At 31.4% G+C, this 13,622-nt stretch overlaps 1 protein-coding gene across 1 annotated transcript in view; it reads right to left on the bottom strand.

Moving 5' to 3' along the window:
* Window positions 1–4,140: 4,140 nt before the first annotated feature.
* Window positions 4,141–13,622, bottom strand: part of LOC123301349 — an 84,653-nt gene continuing 75,171 nt past the window's right edge. The window contains exon 5 of the mRNA XM_044884086.1: window positions 4,141–4,387. Coding sequence (XP_044740021.1) covers window positions 4,141–4,387 — 247 coding nt within the window. The remainder of the gene's footprint in view (window positions 4,388–13,622) is intronic.

Here is a 13,622-nt window from a genome sequence, read left to right as displayed (position 1 = left end):
CATTAATTATCTCTTGTTTTAAACGGTCAAAATTTCTTAAACTTTGGGATGTAATAGCAAACCTTATTAAGTTCTTAAATTTAATTTCTCGTCAAAGTCTGTTGAAAATAAATTTTACTGTAGTAAAACATAGTTATTTCAAATACCATTCTGAAAGTACCTTAAGCTCGCCATACTAAAGAAAGTAGTTACAGACAGACACACAATTTTTTATCGATAATGTTATTTACTTTGTTTGTATTTTTTGTGGGATAAGAAGCTAAAACGATTAAATTAGTAGAGAAGTTAAAGATAGAAATGTTATGTAAAAAATTCTCTCAACAATATTGATAAAAAAGTAGGAGAAAAGGAATGTTTTTGAATAAAAAAAAATAGCACTTGATTTTGTTTTCGAGATTAATTTTGACGAAAAATGACAAAATTGGGAACTTAGAATTACTTATCTAGTGTTTTAAACGGTCAAAATTTCTGAAACTTTGGGATTTAATAGTAGAGCCCTCGCTATTCATCTGTGAAAAATTCGAAATTCTGCCGAAAATTGGGTTTTACTATTGTTTTAGCACAGGAACAGGTACGTTAAAAATTTGAAGAAGATTCTTTGATTGCCTGCATCTGATAAAGTTTTCATCGTTCTGAAGTTTTATATTCGTGTATCCTTTGTTTTAGCTATCTCTAGAAGAGATTCTGTTCTATTTCAGGAAGCTAAACTATATTCCGGCCTCTGAACATAACGATCGATTTTCTTCAGAAAGGAAATATTGAATCTCAATAATAGTCTTTCTGAGAAATCTAGTATAGAGAAATCTAGACTATATTTGATAATAGGCAATAAATATTATTTTCGAAAATTTATTTGGTAAAATTTTTTCATTTTACTAAACAATTGTTCAGTCTTAGTTACTACTTAAATTTCAGTACGTAATTTTTTATTTGCTATCGTTGTAGATTAAATATGAGCACCGGACTGGCGATGAAAGAACGAAGAATAAAGCAACTTTATTCTTTCAAGCTGATACTTCTTTGCTCTTTTCCTAAATCAGTCGGGTGACCGTGTTTAGCCTGTAACAATAGACAATTAAAAATTTACTTACAGCCACATAACATCTTACTAAACAACCCACTAAAGAAACTAGGCAAGCAGTTTCTTCTTATTCGAAATCTTGCCCTGCTTTCAATTACCACATAAATAAAAAAAATTTGTCTATACCCGAGAGTTAAGAACTACTTATGTCATTTCCATTACCACACGCATTTTCAACCAATTACATTAGCTAAGTTTCTGTCAAAATCTAAACTAATTAGCTACTATAGTAACTTTTTTAATGTTTTGGTTTTTCAATAGTCCAGAATATGGCGCGTCAAAAAATCCATTTACCCTAACTTTCTGCCACGTGGGAAAGAAGCTCCTGAGTCGATGTGAAGCATTTTCTCTCATAGGACATATGCATGGCAACCGGCCATTTTCGAGATAATGGAGGCTATAGAAATGCGAGGAAAAAATTGAGTAAGAGTCCACTTTTTTTCCTCTGGAAGGAATGTTAAGTCAAAGCATCCATTTTGTATAGACTGAGAAAAATCGTGGCAGACCAAACTTAAAGGCGGTTTCGGAAGGGGTGGGGTTGAAGTAAACCGGATCAACTCAAGCTCGATTTCCTGCTACAAAATATACTTTTATGAAAATAGTAGCAGACATCGCAGACTGGCAGTATGACGGTAATTTGAAAACAAACGTAAGATAATTCCCAAAAATTGCTTAAAACAGTGTAAAATAAGTAAAAACTGGAAAAAATTTACTGGCAAAATACTAAATACTTAAAAAAGATTATGTCTTTATTTCGTATCGACCAGAAATATTTTCACAGCGCCAATGGGATGACAATGAAATTTTTTTATTTAATCGTCGCCAGTTATTGTTCCTCATATATTCGGTCGAGGAACTGTTCTAGTATTAACAACAAGATCGTTTGTGTACTAATCTAACTTTACATGAAACATCTCTATAAAAATGGTTTATTTGCTCATATAAAATAATGTTTGTTGCTCCCTTCACGCTCATGTATGTATGTATAAATATACAGTAGTGTCCCCTTATATACATCATAGCATTCGTATACATATATATGTATGTTTCTTTCTCTTCCTTATATACTTAAAGGTAGGTAAATACTCTCAACAACAAAATCACATTTCCCGACTCAACATATAACATTAAATTTTATAACACACACACACACACACCTACAAACACACATACCCACTTCTACATACATATACACTTGACGATGATTCTGGTTTAAATCAAATGATGCTATCTCACTTCAATATTTTAGTGTTCATGTGGATAGTTAAGGTTATTTCTTTGTTTCGTCATCTCACTTTAACACATACATATTTTGTATATGTTATAAACCAAAAAATCTACTAATGTAATACACATAATATTACAAAACAACATCGTATACCGAAAAATAACGTCCATACAGAATATTTAAGGATAAAATATTTACGGAGACTGGTAATATTGTTTTACGATTTGATAACGAAATGAAAAAATTTGGTAACGAAAAGTCTGTGTATAATTCGATCCCAGCAACAAAGATGGGAATAGAAATATGGGAGCGGGTAGATTAGCAAACTTAGCAGCGAGTAAGGACCATGTGAAGATTATGATTACCTAGATTATTTTACTGTATGTGGCAATATGCTTTGTCTGTTGCTGGGAAGAGAAATATGGGAACGAGCAGATTGGAAAATTTAGCAGCTTGGCATACCGTTATCACAAAGAGAGATTATTGTACTATGCCTTGAAGCTTTCATACATAGATTTGTGTAAAATTCGATCCCAGCAAGTCTTTAAGTTTGGAACACAGAAGTTGTTGGAAGCTACACATAATCACAAATAACTGATAAGATTGTCGTTGTATAAATAAGACTGACGTAACTATGAAAATTTTTCTTAATTTTTCTCTTCACGAACTTCAAATGAACATTTCCTGTTAAAAGTACACTACAACTTGTAAATTCCAGATTTTTTGACACATTTTGAAAAATTTTAAATTAATATCCTTCGAGGCGTGTTACTTGATTTGCATTTTGCAAATCCTTGGACTTGTGCGCTAGTATATTATTTTTTTGACAAGTGCAGTATCGTAATAAATAATTTGAGTCAACAATTTTCTTTTAGGTCATTAGATAATTTTCTTACGCGCGTTGAGATTCCTGTATGGCGGTATGATCTAAAAAAAAATCGTACCTACTTGAAGTGTTCAGGCAGACTAAACTTCAGATGTGTTCAGGCAGATTTTTAACCTATATCAAAAAAGGGGAAATTTTTACTGTTTTGTCGTTTTGTTTGACAAAGTTGCGTTCGGTGCCCGTGGTCATTAACTTATATTATTCATTGGGCAAAGAACTATCGGGTTAGACACAAGTTCTGATTTATAAAGTTACGTTGATAAACTTTGAAAGGCTATATCTCGGAAACGATTGAGTCTATAGAGTCAATAAAAAACTTGTCCTTTAGGGTTATAATCGTCAAATTCCGAAAAAGCCTAAATTTTTACGATTTTTTCGATTATTGACAAAGTTGCGTTCGGTACTCGAGGTCACAAACTTGGATTATTCATTGGACCAACATCATAAACAACTCCGTAAAAAGTCAGAAATAACGGATTTGACGCAAACTATCCCATACTTTCAGACGACAAGGTTACTGGGTTAATTTACAATATTACCATTTGGAGCCATAGGTTTCTTTATCCATGGCCAAACCAAAAATTAAATTCTATTGGCTTAACTCTCCCTTGAGTAGGTCTGCATTGGAATGGTGAACTGTTCCCCAAGTTTACCGTTTTTAGCAATCAAAATAACTTTTCACATGTTATTGATTGCAACTAACTTTGGCGTCATGTCCAATATATCTTCAGAAGAATGTCAATATATCTTCAAGTCGGTATAATTTTCAGCATGTGATGTACTTCTTAAATTAATGAATCTTTTAATTAGCTTCTGAAACTGTTTACGACACTAACAGTGAAAATAATCAAAACTGAAATTGTTAAAAAAAAAGATTATTTACTAAAAAAAATAAACAATTTTTTGAAAAAATAATAAATACTGGATGCATAAGGATTCATTTTTTTAAAGAAATTCTTCAGGTTTATTTAATGATTCATCAAAAACCATTTTCACTTCACTACTTGAAATTGAAGAGTTTGATGATTCTTCTTCGGCTTCCTTTTTTGTTTGCTCTGCTATTTTATCTGGACACATTGGTTTAGAATATTTTTTTATTTCTTTTGCAATTATTCTTTTCGATTTTCTTTTGGTTTTTTCCAGATCGAGGCATGGATCTTTTTCATCTAGAACTTGATACACAATTGGAACACTGAAACAAATAATTGGCAAATTTTAATCACTTGAGCGTAAGAAAAATTTGATCTCAATTACGGGAAAATAAGATTTTACGTAATAATCAAATGAAAGATGTCGTAAGATAGGGACAAATTTGGTGGCCTTATGTCAAGGTGTTAACTCTTTCTAAAAATGAAAAACGAATTTCAAAATTCGTCCTCTTCTTAGTAAAAACCTATAGAAATTTTTTATTCCGGCACAGAGATGTATAAAAAGGTGGACACCGTAGCCAGTCATCAGCTTGTAATCTTAACCTTGACAAAATGTTACAAACTATGCTTCCGATGGCGTTAGACGAAACTTCGATAGCGTTTACTTTGAATATTTACTTTGCGTGTATGGGAAATAAAGGAACTAACCTATATACTCTGTGCTTAGGAAATTGCCATATTTAGAAAGATTATACGATGCATTTAAAAAAAGTTTGCATTCAACGTTCCTATAATCAGAACCATTTTTATAAGAATGCTTAAACGCTTATAATTATTTTTTGGCCGATTACCTAACTCCAACTGTCATTCATGTATGAAAGATTATTAATCCAACTTCTTCGCGCGTGTCTTCTATACAATTTGACAAAATTGTGATTGGCGACAATGTTTTTGTTAAAGTAAATGGTTAGTACACATAAAAAATTATTTTAATTATGAAATTTGTTTTCTTCTAAATACATAATAACTTTGAATCATGGCAACAGTGAGAGATTTTATGTTTTAATTGTTTAATTGCAGAGTTTGGTGGGGGACATCATGTTCTGATATCAGACTGGACCTAGTTCTCTGGGCTACCTACATGAATAGTCAATTCACATCCTAAAAGTTAAGAGTTTAGTCAATGGTTGTTAGGGTTAATAGAAGACATTCGCCTGTTTCCATGACTTTGACCTGAAATTTTAAATTTCAAGGTCAGTTGACCGTGGCCTATAAATGATCTTGAAAAACCTTGATTTCAAAGTTATTACCTTACCTTTGACTAATAAAACAACCAGTGATACTAGGTCCAATCTGATGTCAAAACATGATGCCCCCCATCATACTCTGCAACTTTTGCTCTAGTTATTTTTTGATTGGTTAACTACAAAACCAGCTATTAGCCATAATAGATTAAAATGGTCTTCAGAGATATAAACCAAAACGCTTTCACTTAAAATGGAGGCACTTACATCCTCTTTTTTTGTAAGGATTTTGTGCATTTACATTCAGCACGTTATACTGAATCTGTTGTTTTTTGACGTCATGTAATTAAAGAGAGATAGAAAATCATGCATGCATGTCACACGCACGTGACTGATATTCGAATATAGCACATACTATTCAATGTTCGAACTTAATGTGCACCATCACGGGTAAACAGTGATGTTTTCGAAAAAATTCTTCAAACAAAAGTTGTTTATTTTTTTTATGAGGAACATTTCTTACTTTTAAACTCTTGTTCTATCCATAACGGTTTACAAAATGTGTCCTACGGGCCCGAGACCCAATTGAAATTGACCTATATTGCTCATTTACGCACTTTACCTCACTTTTTAAGTCCCGAGCACGCTGTAAAAATTTCTACTTGATATCTTTTTTTGTTTTTGATGACAGACGGACAGAAAGACAACAGGAAATGGATTTATTTTGTTCATAGCATCAATATTTTCAAGCGTTACAAACTTGGGACTAAACTTACTATATCTTGATATATTTCATATACATGGTATAAAAATTACTTCTGTAATTTAATGCAGGATAAAATATTATGTAGTCTGAATTAATCCTACTATTTCAAAAATCATTGTGGTTACTATGACCGCGGCCATCTAGTTCCTATATATGGAAGTAAAAAACAATTTAAAAGGCTCTTCCAGTGATATTATGATTATTACAGAGTGACTTACTTGTATTATAGTATAGTATACTATACGATAGTATAGTGTAGCATTACTGTACTTGTGTACTATTATAATATATGCTACTGCTTTGCTATGAATAGTTTAGTATTTTGGGTGGATTAAATAATGGCAGAGGATTGGAGATGAATATAATATAACTGTTAACTACACACAATATTCACACTTATACTAGAGAGTAGTACATATTCGATTGAGTTGCTGTTAGTTGTATAAGTGTGTAACGATAATAAATATAACAATTTTCTTATTTGGTTTTGGTTTTGTGAAAATTTAAATACTAACCCATATTTTATATTGACAACTAAACCCCTAACACCACCCATAATATACTACACCAATACCACTTAGTAAGCAAACAATATTTGAATAACTAAAGGATTTCAATTATTTTATTTTCGATATATTCTATTTAGTCATGTATCTATAAATGTGTTAACTTAGGAAGAATACAAAATACAAATTTATGTTATTATGAAGTAATTCAATTAATCTATAAAACGGATGAGAAAATTGCTACCAGAAAACAAATTATATGTTGTTATCGAAGTGCACAAGCCAAGAAATATGGCCTTTTTTGTTTATGGCTAATCATGCGATATTTCAAAATATTTTCAAAATTCAAAGATTTGTGAATCTATTACTTATAACTTCACAATATATCAGCTTTAAAATCGAAAAAAAAAACTATAAGCAAATGTTAAAATGATTATTTTCGCTCATTTTTTCAAGTTTTCTTGGCACCTACGCATCCAAATCATTGGATGTCAATTTTTTTTAGTCGCAAAAAAACCGTTTTTTGACTTTACCGAATTTTTTCGGTTAACTTAGCCATTGATTAATCGAAAACAATAACGTTTGTTGGCTTGTTTCCGTCTACAACAACGTATTTTTTGTTTTCTGATAGCAATTTTCTCAAAATTAATATTAAGCCTACGTAGATTGTTTGAATAAGAATTTATAATGGGAAAAAATTACTAATTATTATTTGAGGCAAATTAATAACTTCCAAGGCTACGATTAAACGTAGCAGTAGACTTCCGAACGTCCTTTAATGATCTTACAAAGTAAATAAATCTAAACCTGGCATGGGTACCGGGACACTGCGACATTCCAGGAAATTGTGAAGCCGAAGAGCTTGCTAGAAATTTCACACGGTTTTTGGACACAAGCATCAATAGCCATCCGGGAGTTTCGTTTGAGAACTGCAAGCTGCCCCTGAATGATATATTTTGAGAAAGGCCAATTTTGATGGAATGAGAGGAAAGGCCAATTTTGATGAATACATACCTCATAAAGTTTCTATAAGTAGGGGGAAAAATTTGTTTTAGAAATGAATGGTGAATGAAAATAAATAATTTTTTGATTACTTTTGGCTAATTAATAACTAAGAAGACTATGGAAACGATTAAACTTACTACTGGACTGCCCAACGTCCTTAAATGAGTTGATGGAACAAATTAATGTAAACTGGGCATGTGTACCGGGACACAAGGAAAATCCAGGGAATTATGAAGCCGACGAGCTTCTTAGAAATGACCTAGGCTGTGGCGCACGATCATAAACCATCTGAGAATTGCAAGCTGCTCTTGAATGTGGGTATCTTAAGAAAGATCCGTGCCTCCAATCCTCCATCTGAGAATTGCAAGCTGCTCTTGCTACATAACAGATATTACTGCAAGCAAAATCGTTCCGACTATTACTACACATTGGCTAAGATGTAGGCACGCTGAACGGCCATTGTCTAGCTTTTGCCATGAGGAGATGGACTCACTTGAGCCAGCCTTTCTTTGACGACCTCCTCGAAATTAAATCCGTTAAAACACTGCTACTATTCTTAAACAGCTCCAAATGGTTCATGAAGTAGTGGTCAGAGATGGGCTATCACTATTTTCGATATCACAAAGAACCCTATGTGTAAGCATGTCTCACCTCAGGACAGCCCCTCTAACCTTACCTAATCGAAGGATTCGGTCTAAGCCTAGGCCTTGCACATAATTTTTCCTAGCATTCAAGACTAAAGAATCTTGATATTCTTAATAAATGATGGTTTATTTATATTCGCCTTTCTAATTAATTAAGAGTTTAGAAAGCAATATGTTAGCAAGAAAAACATTTAATCTCCCTCTAAATCATACAAAACATGGGCCAAGATCAAGTCTTAAGTGTGCAAGATCAAGAACAAGGCTAGGTATATATAAAAGCAAGAATGAGTGTGCAAGACTTAGAACTTCAAGTTTGGACTGTATGTATCGTTTGCACAAGTTTACAGGCGAATTAGTGTTTACTAGCAGAGGAAACGACAAGTGCAAGTGTTAATTAAAATCGTTGATATTTACTAAGCACTAATCAACTACTTCTAATTGCAGATATTATTGCAAATGGTCAGTGAAAAGTTTAAACGCTTAGTGATTGCACACATGTGCCTTGTTTGTCACTAGTACTTTTCTGTAAATAACACGGCAGTAACAAAGGTGGTGTAAACTACGCATTATGTCGATAATGAAAATCTTGCTTTACTGATCTTCTTTTAAACAATTGTCGTATTTATAACTTCTCTACATTTTATAATCTAACGTTAACCTCATTAAGCGTAATATTTTAATGATACTAACTAAAATTAATGATAAAAAAATTACTACTAAAAATTCATAGTTAATAATAATAATAATATAATATTCATAAAACAACAGAATAATAATATCAAAATGCATTAGGGACTCTAAAAATGTTATTTAATTTATTAAGTGTCTTTGTTGCCAGCGATGGTAAAATTTATCACTGAGACGAATATATTAGTTTTATAAGACCTAGTGCTGTTTTACTCAGTAAGCCCTAATCGTAAAATCAACATAAGGTAAACGATATATCAAAAAGGATTCGCTAGAAATTCGTGTAAAATAAGTGTAAAATCTGTTTCAAGTTTCAATAAGCATATATTAAAAACGGTAGTTTGTTTGGTCAAACCATAAGGTTTAAGCGGTTTATAGACTTCATTGCAGCACTGGAGAGATTCAAAGAATTTGTATACCCTGCATATACATTTAGCAGCACAAAATTTGACTTAGATATATTAATTACTAGCTTGATACCCGCCCGTTTCACTGGGTTTAAAAGTAAAAAACATCGCTTTATAGCCTCCACCTCTCTTGATGTGCACAGTTTTCAATGTTGTTAAATGTAAAATAGTCATTATTCATTGAGTCTATCAGAAAAGTTGGCCATGAATGGTTTACCATTTACTATTTTAAATTTTTTCAGAATACTTTCATTTATGGTTCAAAATGATGATTATAGATCTACTCCATCTATAATCATCATTTTGAACCATAAATTAATAATTTCTGTAAAAATTTTAAATAGTAAATGTCAGATTAAAGTAGTTGTCTTGATATTGGCATATCGACAGAAAATTCTAAATTTGTGTATACTTATTAGGAATATGATAAAACATTAACCAAAAAAATTTGAAGTCGATTGACCGTCTCTAACTCGAGTTAAATACAATTAAAGTTCGTATATTTAGCATGGAGAGCATAGGAATCATAACACCACTGAGATGTTGTAGGCTATTTTAAAGGTGAAACGTTTAGGCCGTCCAAAATAACTGAAAATAAACGATTTCATGAATTTATTCAAATGCAAAAAAAAAAAAAAACTAAAAAAAGGCAGGTTTCGGTATCTAATTTAAGACCCTACTTTAAGAATCTGCGCGTTAGTAGGGTCTTAAACTAGATGCCGTAACCTTCCTATTTTTAGTTGTTTTTTTGCCCTTGAATTAATTCAGGGAAAAATATTATTTTGGGCGGACCTGTTGGTCAGATACATTTTAACCGCTCATGGTCTAATTCTATGTGTCCATGTTTTTCCATAATAGCTTAAAATGCATCCTAGAAGAAATTTAATTGCTGAAATAATCATACGAAACTTTCCATTATGATTGCAGGGCAGGCAATGGAGATGTTACCGTTTATTTAAATAATTAATTAATAAAGTACAGTAGTAAAGTTTAAATTTATAGACTTTTTTAATATTTAAATCTTTTAATATTATATTTTTAGTAACTAAAACATATGCAGTTAAATAAACATAAAAATAATCATAAAAAAAACACCACTAAAAACCATTTTTTGAAAGAGTAGTAGAAAAAAAAAACCCGAATGCTTTTAACTATTTTCAGTTTATTTTTTAATGTGTATTTTATTTTATTTTTTTAAATAATAATATAAAAACAATATTCGAAAATGTCTCCTAACTTGGTTTTATGCATGATAAATGTCTGTTTCGCTGTCAATCTGTTTTGTTTTGTTTTTGTACTTTTTTTAATTCGATAAGCCTCAACAGTCAACACTCACTCAACAGGCAACCATTTTAATATAAAATATTTTTAAAATTCTGAATTTTCTACTATTCTTGATTTGATTTGATTCCTAAGAACGACACTTATATTATTCGACTGACTAAGTAAGGGGTTCTGAGGGTTATTATTGGTTTGGATTGCACAATCAATTTGAACCTGAAATATTTTACCTTGGAGGCAGCTATATCAGGGTACAATGAAGGGTTGTTTTTTGTCTAATAAATCATTCAATTGCATGAAATTAACCAAATTTGGTTGAAGGCAGGTTCAGATGTCCACATTACTACCGAAAAAAAAGTCTCATAAGTACCCAGCGTTTCAAGTAGTCGCGGAAGTGGCTTCTAAAAAGGTAGAAATTTTTCCATATAAGGTTACTGCGTGAATTACGTGATGAATGACATAGGCACGTAAAGTTATTTATTGGAATTAGTGACACCGCATATGATCAAAGAAAATACTTGCATGAGGGCAGCAGTATCACCACCTGAAAGGAACAATTTCATCGATGGGACGTAATCCCACCATCCATCATTATCAAATACTTCCCATGCCAAATGCCGTTTACTCCTCGTCGCCAGTGTTACATATATGATATGAACTTGTGTATGAATAGGAATCGACGATGAAATTAAAATCGTTATTATATTTATTTAATAAAATATTTACATGTATATTGGTAAATATAAAGAATATTAATACTAAGATTGTATAAACATTATTATTCACAGTTCAATCGATAGCAACAAATTGACAAAACTCAATCGTTCCATCATACTTGATGCAGCATAGCATCTAGCTTTTGCTCAGTTATCGCTGCAACTGTACCGTGTTTACGCCGGATTCAAAACTGCGCAGTTTTCAATCTACACGCAACGTTTTATCTGCAACGTGTTGAACTGTGCAGACAAAGGTTGTGCAAGACATTGTTTGTGGACCTGCCTTTAGACAAGATTTTTGTGGATTATCATGATTTTTAAACCAAGATTAGTCCAATTTTTAATGAGCGCTTCGTGAGCGTTCCGATAAAAACGTTCAAAACGAGTGTCAAGTATTCGCTCAAGGTTATTCAATCTTGGTCTAAGCTTGTGCGTATTTATGACAAAAAAACTTTTTAAACGACAGCAGCTCTCTGATAATCGGAAAGTTTTTATGTATTTTATATCAATATCGTCCACATACATACTAAAAGAGCATCTATAAACCACGTCCCCGGTCAAGATATAGCCCTGGAGCCCGTGACAGACAACTGTACACGGATTTTGAAATTTCGCATATGAACCAATTCTTTTTAACGATAGGTACAATATGGACTAGGTGTGCCAGGGTTTATTCCGGCAGGAATATTTTTTGCCAGGATTTTTTTTTTTATTGGTGTGACAGATATTTTTGTCAATTTTTTAGCTGTCACGCCGAGATCTTTCGAAAGTAGAACTCAAAACGAACAAATAAAAAAAGATGAAAAAAACCGATTTGATGAAAACATTAAAAACCGATGTGAGAGATCTTTCTGCCGCGATAGGTGCTGTTACACCAAATTCTCCTGAAAAAAATTGTAATAATTAAAAATATAAAAAATATTTCTGCCAGGATAAACTCTGGCATTGATTCATATGCGAAATTTCGAAATCCGTGTAAGTACAGTTTTTACTATCACGGGCTCCCCCTTTTAATAGAGACAGTTTAGCCGAATAATGACCCGAATAATTATTTTTTGTAGAATATTCGTGAATAATCCGAACATTGTCGTCCCTATAATTTTACACAATACCGTACGATAATACAAACTCATAATATACAGCCCATAAAGCTTCAGTGTTATGAGTTTGTTTTAATTTTTTGATATAAAACAAAAATAACAAGTGAAAACAAACAATTGACTGAGTTAATTGTTGAAATACCATGTATAGACAATGTAAATTATCATGTAAGTTAAGAAAGAAAATCATTCTCACACACAAAATAATAAGAGTAACTTTCTTCTCACTTCCTGACTGGATAAATACATAAAAAAAATACATAAATAATACATGTAACGTATAAATTTCATATAAATACAATACCCCGTATGCATACTATACAACATTCTAAACTCATTTGCTCCCTCAGGGGAAAACATTATCTTTACGACAAAAAATTTTCAAATAAAAGTTATTTATTTTTTTATAATGAACCTTTTTTTCATTTAAACTTTTGTCCTGTCTCTATCGGTTTACATGATGGGTCTCAAGAACAACTAAACCAAAAAAACACCTATACCAAAATTTTATTCGTAGCATCAATATTTTTAAGCTTAACAAACTTGGCACTATATCTTTATAAAATAAACTTAGATACCTTTATAAAATAAAAATAACAGAAAGCTCTCTCAATTATATAATAGTTTTTATTTGTCCATTTTCAGTAGGTACTCTAAAGTATACTCTGATATGTAGATGTGAAGCTTTTTCTTAACATTTATTAAAAAATATTCATAAATAGATTTAAGTAGTTAAGGACCCAGGACAATTATTATCTATAGACATTAAATTTTGGATTTTTCTATGGGGATAAATTATGTTCAGGAATGTAGAATTATAATTTATTGCAATTCTTTACATATGCAGTACTTAAAAGTTATGCACTGTTAAACAAAATCTAATAAAATTTAGAAATAAATTTCTAAACCTTAGAAATGTACATTCAGTACGAATATTAAGGACCTTAAAATACTAAAAACCATAATAAAATACTTTTATAGGTATATATGTTTATCCTTGAAAAGATCATATACATAAATATAAAATATATTTGGTAAAATCGTAAATGATAATCATAATTATCGTATATATAACTTTAATAATAATATGGGGATTCTATAACACAAAGCAACATAATCATAACATTAATTTTATTATGCCATGCTATGCTATGCGATACGCTATGCTATGCTGTTCTGTGCTTTATATTGAATACTAGCAG

This window comes from Chrysoperla carnea, chromosome 5 (assembly GCF_905475395.1).
Source record: "Chrysoperla carnea chromosome 5, inChrCarn1.1, whole genome shotgun sequence".
Lineage (NCBI taxonomy): Eukaryota > Metazoa > Arthropoda > Insecta > Neuroptera > Chrysopidae > Chrysoperla > Chrysoperla carnea.
Note: the sequence above shows the minus strand (reverse complement) of the source record. Positions and strands in the feature narration are given on the sequence as shown.